Genomic DNA, 17795 nt, shown 5'->3' on the forward strand with positions numbered 1-17795 from the left:
TGCGAATATCGTGTCCGGTAACTAATAATAGATCTACAAACCTCAAATTCAATGCGCAAAAAGACAACTTTTTAGAGGGCTAGCAAGGCTAGTGAGCATTGGTGAGGGGTGTCTATTTCCATTTGAAGCATATTTTCTAGAAACTGGAGCGAACGATTGACATAAGCTGGCGCTGGCTGAATTCGTAATTTCCAGGAGTCTGTGATTATGTTATTTTTAGCCGAAATGTCATCCTCTGAGTACGGAATTCAAAGCCACGAAAAAAAGCGTCCGATGTCCCACCGTACAATGCGCAAATGTCAGTGTCATGTCACCTGACGGCCACTTACGAGAATATGAACATGTGGGACTATGTTACTCGGAGTAAATTTAAGTTACATTCTGAAATTGACTACAAAAAACCTACCAACACAAACTTAAAACGAAAGCTTGAAACGTTTGAAACAATTAATAACATATATTCAAACATTTCGCTGGAGGTGTACGTTACCATTACCACATTTCCACTATCGATGTCTCAACCATGAAAATACCGCAACATAAACAACGAACAGCGCAACGGTAAATACAGTACGCTAAATCAATTCTTGTCACAAGATGGCGCTGTATACATTCATATTTTACTACCGTCCTCGTTGTGTTGTCCCCCCGCGGGCGCGGCGGCCAGCAGCGGTCCGGTCCGCCGCGCCGCTTCGGTGTGGATCTCGATCTCATGCCCCACTGATGGGCACTCAGTAATCGTAGGTTAGCGCGCGTAACTTGAATCGCTTCCCCATCAGCTGGACATGCATGAGAGATGTCATGTCACACTTCGTAGCTCTATTTCATTGCTTCATATCATGAGAGAGACGATGAGATGATTGTCATAAAATGAATTGGAGGTCTGATACGTATTCTGGCTAGCCGACAAGATCTGAGACCGCAAGAGGTGGAGCCAATTTATATACGGTAAAGTTGCACTTGCAGGAACATTCGGTTTAATTATTCTCGAGTGTTGGTTGGATGGTTGGACCTACTAGCTAACACTAGGCCTACCCTCTGGCTACTACTCAACGACCGCCTAAAATTTTTATGTGCTTGAATTGATAAGAATATTTAACACTGAAATTCACGTAAAAACTTGACCTACGTGATTGAGAAAATCCAGCACTATCAAATGCTGTTGTTCCCTTTTCAATTCTTTTTCAAAAATATCGCCGTCGAACTTGCGTGGCCTTTTTCAGCTCCCCGCGGTGTAACCGCAGCAGCGACCCCATACGGACAAATACGTACCGTAAAGGGGTCGCACAGCAAGGCCTATCCTGTCACGGAAGCACCTGATATGGCTTAGCATTTACGTGACCAGAGACCAAAATACAGGGTTTTATACTGAAATTAGTAGCCTTACTCTTAGATAAGATACTTACAATCACAGCAGGCGAAGTCGATTTACAATATGATCTGTTTTGAGAGCCCTGTGAAAGAGTTTATCCGAGGGTTTTAAAGTCCTACCGCATTTCGTATTGTGGTACGACTTACACAGCGCATGCGCGAATATGGATAAAACGTAGCACATACTATAATACGCAATGTATGCGTGTGGAAAATAACCCGGACGGCTCGCTGAGATCTGAAATGAATATTCATGAGATGTAACAAAAAAGAACGCATGCTGGGCGCTGATTTACTATCGGGCCTACCGGCACTTATTAATTTCGTTTTTAAAGCACATTTTGAATGTGTGGTTCATTATTTATTTGCAATAAAGGAAGTGCACACATAATGAACATCTGGAGATATGACGGATTAAGAAAATAACAGGTGATTTTCATGATAGAGGGTATGTTTGTTTCTTTGTTTGTTTCTTTATTTGTTTGTTTTTTAACAGTCTGCAGGGGCAATGTCCCAGATGTCTCATCTATAAATCAAGTTTCCTTTCACACTGTAAAATGTTGTACATTCACAATGGGCTCCACTCACAAGCTCTGCTTCTTGGGGACTCATATTCATTTTTGCTTCATGTTTATTATCTGCTGTGATTTGATTTGAATACACTTCTGTTACATACATGTCTTGTCTATTTTCAATGTTTCAGGATTGTTTGATTATTTATTAAAGAGACCTTTCTTTTTTCAAAGAATTCCACCGTATGGGAATCCTTTCCTGTCTTTTTCTTTCGGGCATGTCACTTGCTGTTTGATTGTGTGTGTGTGTCTGCACGCATGTGTGTTTAATGATTATTTGTGTGTAACAAGTTGGATGAACTGGAAGCTAAATTTCTATGTACTGTGATATACAGATCAATAAAGTTGACTCTGAGTAGTCCTTCATTTTCTTCATTCATTCATTCATTCATTCATAGCAATGGGACAAGAAGTGTCTTCCGAAATTTTTATATCAGAATGTCATTATTTCCTTTTTTTTAAAATCTGATTTTATCATTTTTGCAGTGTTCTCCTGGATTTTTTTTTTCATTCTCATGAAATATAGATAAAGTTTTAGACTGGCTTTCATCTTAAAGGTATGATGGATTGGTTAATGAAAAACTAGAAAGTAACCCTTTCAGATCCATCCATATGGTCATGGGGATTGTATTCCACTGCTCCCTATGTCATTTTCAAAACATTTAGTGTCTTTTTTTTTTGCACTATTATCGACACTATATCTAATAACACTATACACTCAATTATAGCTTCATATTGATATTGTTATTTATACATACGAGTGTGTGATACACCTTTTATGTATTGGTGATGGTAATGTACAAGCATATTCATACACTTATTCTCTTCCTTCTCATTCGCATTAGGAATAAAATAAGCACTAAATTATTATGTCATGTCCCTAGTACTCATTCTCATGATCGTGATACTATATACCTGGGGAGGGAAGGTGACAATAATGCAAGCCTTTCTATTCGTGTTCAATCAATAATCATTTTTCCTTATCTCATAACCATGCTTGCTTTAATTGATCGATATTTTAATATTATTAATATGTCATCAGAACCTGCCTTGCTTGATAAATTATATAAGATTATGATAGTGATATAATGATTATCATTATCATGATTTGAAATATCTAATCATAACTAGTACCCTGTATGGCTTCAGTTTGCTACTTTCACTGTACTTATTGATGCCATTGCATACTCACTTTATCCAAGATTTGGTGATGGAAACCAAAACAAACGCTCTTGCCAAACCCAGTTGGCAATATCATTAAGGTGTCCTTCTGTTTCACTGTGCTTTCCATTATTTCTACCTGCTCCTCTTTAAACTTAATTCCAGCCTCCTCCTCTAATTCCTTGATAGCATCTTTGAACTCCATGATGATGATACTGATAGCTATGAATGGTCCGAGAACTACGAGCAACATTGTACATATGTACATATATGGCAGATGACGTAAACATGAATATTCATTTGCGCATGCCCAGATCAATTTACTTACGTGATATTTTCAAAATGGCGAGCGGCAGTGTCGATAGTGTCGAGTGGGGTTCCAGCAAAGATGATGGCGATTTCTCTTGTTTTCGGAGGTAATGGTGAGTAATACATAGTTGGCTAAAATATTCAACATTATGGTATTACAACATGTGGCTTTTTGTTGCGAATCCATGTGTCGTTTTGAACGGTGAGTTTGTGACAGAATTGTACGCGTCGCAGTACTTCCTAAAAATCGCATGGGACGCTTCGGGGCGCTGTTACTGTGTTACAGCGCCCCGCGACGGGGTTACCCGCGGTGCAGCTCCTTTTTTAGATCGACCGCTGTTTTTGCATCGACAATGCACACAAACCGAGTTGTATTGAACACCGTGTTGTACGAATGCATTGACATTACATTACGATTCGGCTAGAATATTCATTCGAAGTTTTGTCCTTGATTAAAATCATTTATGAACAGTGAATTTTCGCGTTTTCCCACACATCCTCATCAACGGTCAAAGCCAATCATATACTATATATAGTCGTTAGTGCAATAGTGGAACGTGTTAGTTAGGCCTAGAGGTCTAAACATTACAGTCTAATATTAATTTAGATTTAAATTTACACTAAACCCTCTCCACTACCCAGGAAATCAGAGCGAAAATAAGGCAAACATGATTGCCAATAAGGCAGGCAGTTTCCTTGCCATTCATTGGCATTGGGGCAAATTTCATGAAACGTTAGGCCTACGGCCTACACGTATGTAGTGTAAAACGAGAAATGTTCGCGTGCATTTTAATTTCGCGAGTGCGAAGATTCGCGAAATTAAAATGCACGCGAAAGTTCTTGTCTACACTATATGCACTGAATACCAGTTCCAGTTCGCGAAAATTTCATGCCGCAAAAAAGGCCGTCGGCTCCAATTCGCAAAAAATTCATGCCGCGAATATATCATGTTTTACACTACAGTAACAAAATTGTCAGATATACTAGCTGACTGAATTGTTCGAGTCTATTGGCAGTAATTTATTGCAAATAGAAACTTGAGAAATAGTAATGTTCCCTTTCTATACATGAATGATATACTGTAAATATGTCAGCTATAGATCTAGGCCCAAATAAACAGTACTTAAAGTTATGTTAGAAACAACGATGAACTAGCTCCTACTTCTACAAGCTACATCTCTAGTTTAACTCTCTCTCTAGCTTTACCGGATGGTTCTGGAACTGTTCTTCAGTGTTCAGCTCCGGTTCCTTCTCAGAACATGCAGAAAGCTCAATGACAATATCTTATTTGCTTTTGATAGTGTAAAAAAAGTGATTTAAATTTGCTATCCATGTCACAGATGAGAGGTTTATGTAGAGTATGTATTTGTAAAATAAAATGTGTCAAAATCTAAACAGTTTTTCCAGCTGTATTTCATGTTTTTCTCTCTCAACAGTTCTGCATTTGGTGATGTGATTAGCTGTCATGAGTTGGGGCTGGAGTTTTGTCGAGACCCTGAAGAGGGTGAAATACCCGAAGGCACATGAGCTCCAGCATGAGGGCTTTGACTGGATGTTTGAGAATGATGCAGTGGCGCCATTTCTGGACTGGTTTGTTGACAACGTTGGACCAGCCAATGTGCTGTCCAGTCAAGAGCTTGATGAGTATGCACCACTTCAGTGGATTCTTGGTTTTCATTTTGTTGTGTCTTGTTGTTAAGCTTTGCAAAGGGAGGGATATGTATCCAAAGAATCATTAGTTTTTTGTTGGTGTTGAATAAAGCAGTATTCGGCTATAAATAATAATGCACTGCAGCAGAGTATCAAAATTTTGTAAAGTTGAAACTAAATGGATCATTTCTTAGTCAAGACAAGTACTGCCATCGTGTGTCAACTCACAAAAAAAATACCGTAGTAGGTCTAGTGAAGAACAAAGACAAAAAAAAAGTTAAAAATCCAGAGAAGGAACTTGTCAGTTCATCATACATTATTGTTAGTTTGAATTGTCTTACATCAGATCTTTTTTTTTTTTTTTTTGTTATTTTTCTTACATTTCAAAGAAGCAAGTCAGGGGAGTCTTGAATAACTGTTTCTTTTTTCTTTTTCTTTTTTTCTTTTTTGATCAACAGGGCAAATTCTTCTAATCTAGTAAAGCTTCGGTTTGCTACCGTGTTTATGAAATGTGGAATGTTTCCTTTTGAAGGTTTCATACCCTGGAGAAATCAGGTGATGGGGTCTTGGAAGGAGAAAAGCTCAAAGAAGCTCTGAAAATCTCGGCCACAGAAGAAGAGGAAGACTTGTCTGAAGACAAACTGAAGTAAGCGGTCTGTTTAATCATCAATAATTTTTTTTTTTTTTGGAATTTTCGCGAATTTCGCGAGTTAGGTGCTATTCGCGAAATTAAAGACACGCGAAATATTGACTCTGATCCCGATGTGGATGTGACGTACGCGTGTACATTATCTCCGTTCAGTACAGGACTCCACAATCGCGAATTTAACCACTCGCGAAATCGTCGGGAATTCCCAATTCGCGAAAATTTAGACCAGCGAAATATATGGTGTATGCAGTATTGCCCCAAAGAGCAAACTAAGTGTAACAAAACTGGTTGCTGTAAATGCACAAATTTTTGCAGTGCATTAATTTTCACACATTTTGCATGAATATATTTTTGAGCTGCTCAGCGCAAAAAAAAATAATAAAGCATAAATAATGGACATTTACAGTACACTATAGAGCACCATATCATTGAATGGTATGAGGTGCAGTGAAAACTTGAATGAGAAATGAGTAGTAGTTACTGATTGTTTGCACAGTCATGTTTTGGTCACCTAAAGATTTTCAATAGTATTGTAGTCATGCTACTGTGATGTAGTGTACTTTAATTTTAGGAGTAATTGTTTGCATGTGAAATTTCTCAAATTTTATGTTGATATTTCTCAAAATAAAGCTTTTCAAGATACCACCTAAATGTACAGAGGAATGTGCAAAAAATATAGATTTGTCAGTATGGTCTGTTTTTAATACAGAATGTGTATTTTTCGACTACACGTTACTTTTAAAAGAGTGAGGTTGATTGATCCGGAAATTTAACCTTTTGTATGGCATGTCATTTGTGCAAGAACATGAGAAGTTACAGCTGTGATTTGTGATACTTCATATGTGAATCTGTGTTCCCTTTACTACAGGGATGACATAGCAGCACTGGAGGAGGAAATGCAGCGAGCTCAGAGAAGCAGAAAGAAATTGCTCCAGCTCCGCGATAAACTAAGGTACTAACCTGATTTGAGAAATCATGGCAACAATTACGTACATTCTCTCAGTCACTCTAAAGTTATCGACTTCTTATTGAATGCAACAGTGGTGAAGACTGACTTTTCATTTCTTGAGTGCATTTCCAGATATACACTGTACATATATGTGGAGGAGTTTCATTGTGCTATACAACCACCAATGCAAATTTTGAGAGTGATACAATGAAATTATTATGAACATAGTACCAGGGATGACATGTTGATTTGCCTAGTAATGACTAAGTTTAGCTTTCTCAACTGGTTTGTTTTGGAACTGCCTGTGAATCATTTGGTATAATGACTGCGATTGGAGAAAGCATTTCTAAGGGGGAGCATGCTGGGACCGTGGGGGAATACAGACTAGCAATGGGATATGATGTTTAGAGATTAATTCATGGTTATCTGTGATGGTAGAGTTGTAGATACTTTGTGATTTATATACTGTATGTGGTGTTCCCACAAAGGACTGATGGTATTCTTCTTTGAAAGGGCCCCACAAAGTATCCCAGCAAGTAAAGTGCTTTTTCAGGATAATCATGCATGGTTTACTGCCAAGCATCAAGTCTAGCCAAGAGATGTACTCTGTCCAAAAATCACTGCACTTTATTTGCCAATTGGCATGCAAGCTGGAGTGCTTTCTTTACCAGTTGGCACAGATGTCTGGAACTAACTGTCAATGAGTAGAGATTACATAATCCCCTAGTCCCTAGTGTGTCTCCATGGCTTTCCTGGTAGACTATTCCTGGGCACTTCAAGGGTTAAGTCTGCCTCATAGTGTGTAGAATTTACAGTGACACGTTCTGATGCCTGTGTTTTGCCTGACAGTCTGCATCACACAGCGCTGACCCACAAGCTGACCAAACTGACACCAGTGGAGTCTCAGACCAGCGGTCAGTACAAGGCTGACCTGGAGAACGGTCAGACGGACAACACCCAGGTCTGTAAACTCTCAAACCAGTTTGATAAATTGGTAAAATGCATCTGTACCGTAATGTATGGGACATGGGTATATGCAGACTTTTGTTTGAAGTGTAATAGGCATCAGTGGAAAGTCCATAAAATGGGCAAAAAAGTGGTTATATCAGAATGCAACACTGATGTAAAAAGAAGATGAAATTTTGTAGATCATGATAATGTAAATTTGTTGTTTTGTTTTATGTTATTTGCTCCCTATTCTGGATGAGTATACATTTGTAATGTAGAGTATGATGTATCAATTAATCTGATGATAACTGTGATAGGATCTTTGGAATGTCAGTTTATGTCAGGGTTGCTTTGTACATTTTCCTTTTACTCTGACAGATTTATTTTATAATTTCATGATTCAAATCATTCAAGTATTTCCTTTTTTATCATCTTCCTGCAAGGTTGTCCGAGTCCAGCTTATCGTACACTTTCACAGTTTGCATTTTGCTGTACATCAGAGTAATGGCTGCTGTTCTGATATTTTCGGTCGAGATAGGTCAATGCATCTTTAGAGGAACTCAACTCCACCATCGGCCAGCTTGTCTCCCTCTATGGTGGCAGTGGCGACTCGCCTGACGCACCGTTCCTGTCCCAGCTGCCCTTGCAGACTGTCCATCAGGCCGAGGAGGGTTTCACTCAGGCTCTAAAGCAGTTCACCAAGAGACAGTTCTTTGAAGTAGGTTTGCTCTCTTCTCTTACTTTATATGCTATATATTAATAGCCAGTCAAATTTTTTTGTGATTTAGGACTTTTGGACAATTTCGCGAGTGGTTGAGTACAGTAAGGACAGGAGAAGTGTATGTGAGTACTTTGCATTCATGTCAAGATCAGAGCAAATGATTATGCCTGTTGTTAAATTCGCATGTAGCACCCGATTCACGAAATTTGCAAAAATAAAAGCCGAGCGATATATGTGGCATACACAGTTCATCTCTGAGACATTCACTGTTTGTAGCATTTATGTGACCCCTCATCACAAATGGAGTTTTAGTACAGGGAAGATTATGACAGCAAATTCTATGCTGTAAGATGGCGTATAACTGAATATAAATTCACTTTCAATTAAATTCTAACCCATCTAGATTATGGGAAAAAGATGCACACTCTGGAACAGTGTTTACTGAGATTTGTCAGCAGCTGCGACAGACTGTTGGTTGCTATAAAAGGCAGGTTTTACTGTATATTCTGTTATATCAGCTATTAAAGGAAGGAAAGGCTTTCTTATCACAATCAACTTAAACATGAAGTACAGTATCTACTTCAGTGGTGGATCCAGAGGGAGGCGCACTGGGCGCGCGCCCTCTCTTTATTTTTTGTTAAAACAAAAGAAAAAAAAATGGGGGCGTGCGCCTCCCCTTCACGGAATTCCTGGATCCGCCCCTGTACTTGAAGCCTCACTTGTACACCACCATTGATCCAACCTCCATTTAAAAGGGGAAAAAAAAAGATATGATGTCACCACAATTACAAGCATTGTAACATTTGATGCATGTGTGTGTGTGTGTATTCACAGGGCATTGCCGAGTTGGCGGGCCATGATGAGGAGTCAAGGTATCAACTGCTGGAGGTCAGTGACCCCAAGAGCCTGCTCATCCGAGGAGAAAAGTCTCATGTGACAGAGGCAGATTGCCATGAGCTGGCCAGACTCAAGACTTTGTGAGTTCAACGCACTTTTCAATGTCATTTTTCTTATGCAGCGTGTGTCAGGACCATAAGCTATGCTAAAACTGCAAGATGGCTGCAATTTTGGCTACTTACAATGTATGGTATCAGGAAATAGAAAAAAAAAATCAAACTGTGATAAGACAGCCTGTATCACATGTAAAGGAGATATTACATCGGGAGATATTACATCAGGACTACACACTTTGCTGAAACTGCAAGATGGCAGCAATTTTGGGTACTTATGGTATCAGTAAATAAAATAAAAAAATAAAAAAATTTGTTACAACAGCTTGTATCTCATGTAAATGAGATATTACATTGGTAAACTTCACTGAGACTCTGATGGTTATAGCAAGCAAGTACAAAAGGCCTGCTCATGAGATTGTGAAAAGGGGTATTGCAATATCATGGTTATCTATTCCCAATTATTTGTGTATTCATTGCAACTACAGAAGCATTTGTCAATGACTCAAGTCATGTTAACCTGATGTTTAGATTTTAGATCATACATGTATATCTTTGAAAGAAATTGAGCTTGATTCAGCCCACAGTTTGGAGTTCAAAGTATCAGCATGCAGTGGCACTGGTCCAATGGTCCCTGACCAGTAAAAATCACTGTTGGACCAGTAACTTTTACAGGAATGGACCAGTAAAACATGGAAAAGCTGGATACCTACTGGTCCGACAGACAGGTCAGACCAGTAGAAAAAAATAGGTTTAGTTTGCAGCTCTACAACATGTCATGTTTATTAATTACTTTATTTTTACAATATAACCTCTCAAAATTCACTTGAATGCCATGATCATTAATGCTCGGATTTCCTTTGATGGGTTTTGTCTGTTCTCATTTTTAATGGAAAAGAAGAATTAAACATCAAAATGTCAGAATTCAATTTCAGCAATCACAAATCACCAGTTCTCCCGTGTATGATGAGGGCTCAAACTGTGACCATTTGTATTGTGAGTATACACCTTCATGATATACAAAACTGTACCTACCTGAGAGCCTCACCTATCAGCACATGTTTGTTGATGACCTAGTGTCCTTTAATGACAGCTAAGGTTTGACTGTGGTTTCGCAACTCAGGTACCCGGCTAGTCAGCGGAGCTACATGAAAGCCGTGCTGGAGGAGAGCCGCATCGCTGCAGCCCACAGGCTGGCTGAGAAGCGACTGCACTCAGTTCAGACTTATTCCACTGATGTCCAGAACCTCAGGTTGGTTGGGAGTGAATTCAGGGTTTTTAGAATATCGTCGGTTGAGAATGATAAGGGTGTTAAGTTGCCACTAAACCCATAGTGTTCGAGACCACTTAACGCCCTTCTCATTCTCAACAGACGATATGCTCATCCATTCAATATGTGTTTGTCCATATTTATTGATAATCGAACCAAAGATAATAAAAAGATTTTCACTTTCCTTTGTGTGTGTGTGTGTGTGTGTGTGTGTCAATGTGTCAATATTGCATTCTATTTAAAGGTACTGTTTACCATTGGAAGCAGTGTTTCAAAAAATGTTCGAGTTATTACATTTGATGCATATGTGTACATGTAGGTCAATTGTATCACAAAACATCCTACCATGTGAATATTTTGCAGTAAGCCTAAAATACAAGGAGATAGGACTATTTTTCTCAATAAACCATAACTGTAGACAATATATTCTCGAAACAATTTTATTATAACTATTGTTCACATTTTGTACATTTTACAATACTTAACATTGATTTTACTGTTTAACATCTTTGCATTGGTTGTTTCTATCGCTAACTCACATTTTAGACCTGTCTTGAATTACTAAAGCTGGAATTTTGTTTCATCTGCAAATGATAAACAATGCCTTTAAAATGTTTATCATCACAATTGATTTATGTCAAGACTAGACAACAGTTTTTAGAAATGCTCGGGGGAAAAAAGTACTTGACTTTTCACGGCTTTACTTAAAGATTACAAAGAAATATTAGTCTTACATTTTCAGGAATTTTGATGGACTCTAGGTTTTGTTTTGATTTGCTTTCTCCATCTACTGAGATGAAGTGTTTGTCAACAACCTATTCAAAAGAAAAAGTGAAAGTCAATTGATAGAAAAGCTCCAGTCAGGTGTTGTCATGTTCTTGTGGTAGTTATGTTATATTGTGAGATCATCTTAAATTTACAAACAAAACTGAAGAATTGCTTGACTTTTATTGTTTCTGATGTATGTACTGTCTTCACAGTGCTATAAAATGTGATTGCCTTTCAAAAACTGATGAAAAGGAAGAAAACTATATTCTCAAACTTGATTGATGTGATTTCATATTTCAAATTCTCATGATAGTGAGAGACTGGGGCAGTGTGAGCGTGAAAAGAATTCGGCCATGAACAGCGCCCTCAACATCTGGGAGCACGAGATTCCCCAGCTCTTGGAGGTCAATGCGGCATTGCAGACCACACACATACTGTCTGGGGATTACAACCTAAAGATAGCCAGACAGGACTACTTTACGTCCAAGCAAGATAAGGTAAACATAAAGCCAATTAGCTGTCATTTTCCTTCTCAATATATTTATTTTAAAAATGTATTTCCTTCCATGGAAAGTGCATCCCATTTATGCTCCCATCTGTTTTATTTGAAAGCAGATACATGACAGATCCAAAGTAAACAGATTTAATGATTTCAGCTAATTTCTACCACACAGTATACATATGTACAACAGAATTGCAAAGTATGTGCTGTGTCAAAATGCATTTTAACAAAGTAGTAACGCAATAGTATGATGAGAGTGCCAAGATCGAGGCAAGCAAGAAATGCTTCACACGTCCACCAAATATATCTTCACTGAGCCCTTCCAGCTCTTTAGATGACATAAAATACCTCTAGCTTCAGTGCTGTATCTAAATGCTGCCAAGTAATTGTAAGTCTCAGTATTTTTCTGTGTATAGCCTTGTGTCACTGACTTTACTCGGTGCCAGTGCCCTGTGGAAAGCTGAACTGGCACAAGTTAAGGTGCTGTGTATGTACACGTATGTTCCTCATATCATCAGTTGATAGAATGGCTGACAGTGCAGCGAGCTCGCAAGGAGTTTTTGGACATGTCTTACGAGGTGGAGGGACACCACCACAGAAACACACACAGGCTGATGACAGCAGCAGAGAAACTCCTGGACCAGAGTCTAACCTCCCATCAGAAAAGCATGGTATGTCATATTTTGTGTCTTTGGTTTTTCAAGACTATGCTGTTGTCTGATTTCCTTTATCGTCTTGATTATATACAAATTTTATTCTACCAAAGAGAGAGAGAGAGAGAGAGAGAGAGAGAGAGTGCGCGAAAAATATTTTGTTTCCATTTCCATGATGTGTATGTACGTAGTTTCATCAGAATATTGGAAAGGAATTTCAAAACTACATTTTCTGAAACATGTACATGCTCTTTTTTATCCTCTCTTTTTTTTTCAAGGCTTTTCTGTCAGATCCCGACCTAACGTCTACAAAGAATGCTCGCAGTACAGTGGACAGCAGGGACACAATGGTCAACAGACTTCACAGCGTACTTGGTAAGGGAAAAGGTTATGACAACTCAGAAAAAACAACAACAACAACTAAGACCTCAAAGTTCATTTTCTAATTTATTCCATGTGGCATTTCTGTACAGACAACCATAATGACCCACAAAGACCATGAATGCAAAGGATGTCACCCATACCAGGAAATGATCTTTTCCTGTAATAGGAAAGCAGTAAATGTAGCACAAAAAAAAAAAAAAAATGCTGAAAACCGCTTATCAAATACATGCAGTGACCAGCCAATGGAGTGAAATAGAGTCTAAAGGGGCCTGAGCTTTTGATCTTAGTAGAATCTTCATCAGAGGCAAGATGGCAAACATGTAGGGAAAGCATGCAGTCATATACAATATATAGACTACACACAACAAGCACAGTCTGAGGACAGCTAAGGGACACAGATCAATGAAAACAAAAGGGGGTAGGTTAGAAGTCAAAGGCAGGGAGCCCAACAGGTAAATGGAGGGGGATTAGAGCAGGGGATGAACAGACAAAAGGCAGAGGTGGGCCAGTGATGATCCCAAGGCTCACAGGGGGCAACCAGTGAAGGATTAAGATGAATAGGGAGGCAACATCAAACAAGATGGGGGTAGGAACTACACAAGAGTAAAGAGTACTTGTAGGTTAAGAGTCAAAGAGCAACAGCATGAGTGCAGAGACTCCAACCCCAAGCACCTTCTGATCTGGAGATTCTCCCGCCTGAAACCCCTAGCAAACGGGAGACTCCAAGTTGATGTGTGCGAAGTCCCTAGGTTCTAGATGCTCTCTGGTGCTATCTAAGGCTTATTTTTTCAACATACGATAGCAATAAGTAAGAAATCCTTTCCAACGGGATACACTGAGCCAGGGCGGGAGAAATTAAATCTCAAGCGGTAGAACGGGAGATTTTGCAAAAATGGGTTTTCAGCAGGAGATTTCCCGTTGAAAACAGGTGGAGTCTCTGTGAGTGAAGGGGTGAGGGGGTGAACCAGTGGAGAGCCCCAAACCTCATGTTCAAAGATAAGGCAAAAAAATGAAAGTGAGAGCCAACCAACAAATGCAAAGTACATTTCAGCAAAATTAAAGAAAACAGCAGTATAAAAATGCAAGATGGATGGGCAATTGTGCAAATAAGACCCATGCTGTATACCCAGCTTCACTCAAGTGTCAATAAAAGATACAGGCAAACCCCACTGAAATGAGCATGGATGCAAAAAGATTGTGTTAGTAGGAGACGACTTTATTGGGTAACCTCATTATTTCCCTCAATCATTTTATTTTAACAGGATTTCGTTATAGAGAGAAAATTTACGCAGTCCTGACTAATTCGTAATGACAGTTTTAGACAGTATTATGGCAGCAGATTAAATCTTTACCATATTATGTAGTTAATAAAAGAGTAACACTTTTTACGCATTTTGGTTTTTCCTTCCCCCTCCACCCTCCAGCCAACTCTGGTGCTTCCGATGAGAAGCAGCTGTTCCTCACATACTCCCGTCTCCTTGACGACAGCAGGCAGTTCATAGAGAGGCTGGTGTCGCTGAGGGAGAGCCTTGGTCGCATGTCTGACAACCAGGAGGGCAAGCTGGCCGCCTTGTGAGTAGTTCTAGCAGCTGGTAACACTGGAAACCTGAGAACCCCAGTGTGTGATCCGCTGACAGACAGAGACAGACATAAGAACATAATCATATAACCTCCTCCCCTGCCCCATCCCCTCCCCCCCCCCCCCCACACACACACACACGCACACGCACACGCACTAACACAAAGACACGTTATGCAACAAACCTCTCACTCGGACATATTTTTACCTCCGTCAAGGGAGGAGGTTATGTTTTCATCAACGTTGGTTTTTGTGTTTGTGTGTTTGTCTGTGCGTAGGAACTTGCAGGAAGGGTTGAGAATAACACAAGGAACAGATGATTAAATTTTGGTAGTGATCTGGAAATTTTTATGGATTTTATGAAGAATTTTTGATATTTTGGCAGGCAGGGTCAATGAACTTTGGAGTTCAAAGCTGCACATTTTTAAAGTTTTTATATGCACTCTAAATGGTGTGCCCTAGTTTCTGTTAGTGCAAGGCGCGCCGCGCAGCTGAGGGTTTATGACGTAACAAAGGCTTCTATATTGGAAAATCGGGCAATTTTTCGGCATGCATACATGTGTATTAGTGGAAATCACTGATCTCTGTGGAAGAGCAAGATCATTGGTGGAAATAAAGTAGCTGCTTGGCGGAGGTCTGCGCTCTCAGAGTGCTTTTCTAGTTTTCATCGGTGACTGTTACACTATCACTCATGAGAATCTTTGTTTTTCATTAAGAACGTTTAACAAATCTTGACACTCGTTCTGCATTATCACTTAATGAGATAGTGCGTTTAAGATTTGAAATCCGTAAGAGTCATTTAATAAGTTAGGGAGCAAATTTCATAATAATTATGTGTTGCAGTCCGCAATGTGTAAAGGATATATCAGACATAAATGTCTACATGACACTGAAGTGATATGCTCCAGCCTGCAATGGCAGTAAAGGCATTTTGTCATAAATCTGGGTCATTCAATATTGTTTTTCTTTGAACACTGTGCATGAGACTTGTCTCTGTAAATTTGTTGAAGTTCCTTAAATGAGGGTCAATAATGTAAATATTTTGAGTGTGTTGCAGGCACAATCCCCTTCAGTCTATGCGATGTGAAACAGAACAGACCATCGCAAAGTTTTTTGGTTTGGGGGAAAAACATGCACTGTGGATACTACAGTCGACATCACAGAAATGTAAAACTTGGTGGCTAGGTCAAAGAAAAATTTGACTCTGGATGGATTTAGACATGTCTTAATTTCTCGTGTAAATTGAAATTTAAATAAGGTGATGAATTTTCTCCAGTCCCTTTGGACTTCGGCAAGGTTAACTGTAGTAACATTTTATTGTTGCAGGGAGCAAAACCTGAGAAAATGTGAGAGCTTAGTGTATGCTGGTTCAACAACCAAGGACGGACAGCCTGTGCTGACACCCCCCACTATCCTAGATGGAATCACCCAGCTAGACAGAACTCTTGAAGACCTGACACAGCGCATGTTGGACCTGATGGGGGACTACAACAACAAGTTGAAGGTGAGGGACAGATCAAAAATAATGTTCCTTTCAACCAAGGTACATAATATATATCCATTTATTAGTGCTTGCCTGGATGTGAACATGTTTTTAAGTTGAGTGTCAGAAGAGAGCTATGTCAAATTATCGTCGCTGGGGGTGACATCATACATCTTGAACTTCTTCATGAATCTTGAACTTATAGAGCAGCGAAAAACATTTTCAGTTTTGCAACATTTTTAAAAATAACATCAATTATGCTGACATCAAATAATGCAAAAGCATAGTTTTGGGTAACATATTAAATAGTTATGTTTAAAAACTCAAATCAGTATTTTTTATATTTAAGATTAAGATAGGAGGTATTTTTGATATGTTCCAATTGAGATACAAGGTCTTGTCAGCCCAGGGACTTTATTTTTTATCACTTTGTTGTGTGTAAACATACCGTCCCCTCTAGCAAGAGGCAAAACACTCTGTCCCTCGGATAGGACGTAAAATGGAGGTCCCGTGTATGAGAGAGTCACAGTTCATGCACGTAAAAGATCCCGCTTCATTCATTCATCGCAAAGAGCAGGGTGTCTAACCCGGTGAAGTGGTCCCACCCCACATCTAACTGGACCCCATGGAAGACCAGCTTAGTGTAGCTGAATATGGGCTATCCAGCCATCTTCACAGATGGAAAATGAACAACAACAACTTTTTTTTTTGGGGGGGGGGTGGTTGTTGATTTGCAAGTGATGTTCAATGACTTGATTGTGGTGTGTGTGCATATATCTGCCCCCTTCTAACTCGACAAAATCTTCCTATTCAGGAGTACCTGGTGCACTGCGTGGTGTACTCATCTGTGCCTAACCCAAAAATTAAGCCATTGAAACAGAACAGTTGCAAGGCTAGATATTACCCACTCACAGAATCCAACTCAGTTTATGTTAACAATCTCCCTTGAACATTCTTTCACTGCAACGTAAGAAATAAAATCCAGACACTGTCCATGGCATTGATCATTACAACTCTATGCCTCATCATGTTGTCTTTCTCAAATGACCTTTATATGCTCATGTGCAGAATGTAACTCCAAACTGGCTTATTCTCCCTAGGTCCTGAAGAGTGATAGCCTCCTATCCAGGCAGAGACAGCTGTATGTGCACTTCCTCACCGAGCCAGCTCAGCTCCGTCGAGAGCTCCAGGCCTTGTCCCAACAGCTTGAGGCACTGAGCATAGCATAGAGCTGGCAAGGGGCACTGTGACATCTTACCTTGATATCTTCATGGGAACATCTAGAAGGAATTACCAAACTGTATAAACTTGTGTGAGATTTGCATTGATTCCCACCAAGGAGATTGCCAGTTTGCATCTGTGAGAAACATGTAGTACACAAAAAGCAGTGACGAGACTTTTCCCCACACAGGGAGATACCTTCCATAGAGGCAGGGAACAAAAACAAAAGATTGTAATGTAACTTGTAAGCATGGTGGTGTGGAAATTATTGTAACAATAATGATATTGTTAACTCAAGCTGAAGCAGACATAGGATTACAATCCAAGCTTCTTCCAAGAAGAAAAAAAAAAAAAAGCTTGCATTTAAATTGCATTTGTAGTGAAAAGATGCTGCTGAGTAAATGAACGTGGACTAGGGCCAAAGTTAGACGTTGTGTCGTGTACTAATCTGCTGCAATAAAAACATGGTAATTAAGTAGTTTTCATTTTGCCCACATGTTTCCTGTCTGTAAAAGTCAATAGTCTATAAGTATCACTTGCAAGCAGAGATTTTCCACTGCAAATTTCCTGAGTACACTTCTGTGAGTGAAAAAAGACACAATTCAGAGCTATTGCAAACCAATTGTGCTACTCTACACCACTCATACTTGGTTCA

General features: G+C 39.4%; 1 protein-coding gene across 1 annotated transcript; it reads left to right on the forward strand.

The window, feature by feature from the left end:
• Nucleotides 1-739: 739 nt before the first annotated feature.
• LOC139716231 (HAUS augmin-like complex subunit 3) lies at nucleotides 740-17148 on the forward strand. Its single transcript, XM_071627797.1, has 14 exons — nucleotides 740-948; nucleotides 4850-5057; nucleotides 5596-5709; nucleotides 6581-6664; nucleotides 7511-7622; nucleotides 8148-8327; nucleotides 9165-9307; nucleotides 10404-10532; nucleotides 11632-11815; nucleotides 12339-12491; nucleotides 12752-12848; nucleotides 14282-14429; nucleotides 15763-15940; nucleotides 17020-17148. Exons 2-14 carry the CDS (start codon nucleotides 4879-4881, stop codon nucleotides 17146-17148), a joined length of 1830 nt encoding a protein of 609 aa, XP_071483898.1. The 5' UTR covers nucleotides 740-948; nucleotides 4850-4878.
• Nucleotides 17149-17795: the final 647 nt, after the last annotated feature.

This window comes from Diadema antillarum, unplaced genomic scaffold, assembly GCF_040938485.1.
Source record: "Diadema antillarum isolate AM-2024a unplaced genomic scaffold, OU_Dant_1.0 scf00000063, whole genome shotgun sequence".
NCBI lineage: Eukaryota > Metazoa > Echinodermata > Echinoidea > Diadematoida > Diadematidae > Diadema > Diadema antillarum.

Excerpts from the sequence above, each read along its gene's own strand:
- LOC139716231 (XM_071627797.1), top strand. The coding sequence starts at position 4,879 with ATGAGTTGGGGCTGGAGTTTTGTCGAGACCCTGAAGAGGGTGAAATAC. Across the intron at positions 6,665-7,510 it reads CAGCTCCGCGATAAACTAAG|TCTGCATCACACAGCGCTGA; the intron begins GTACTAACCTGA and ends TTTGCCTGACAG. Across the intron at positions 15,941-17,019 it reads ACTACAACAACAAGTTGAAG|GTCCTGAAGAGTGATAGCCT; the intron begins GTGAGGGACAGA and ends TATTCTCCCTAG.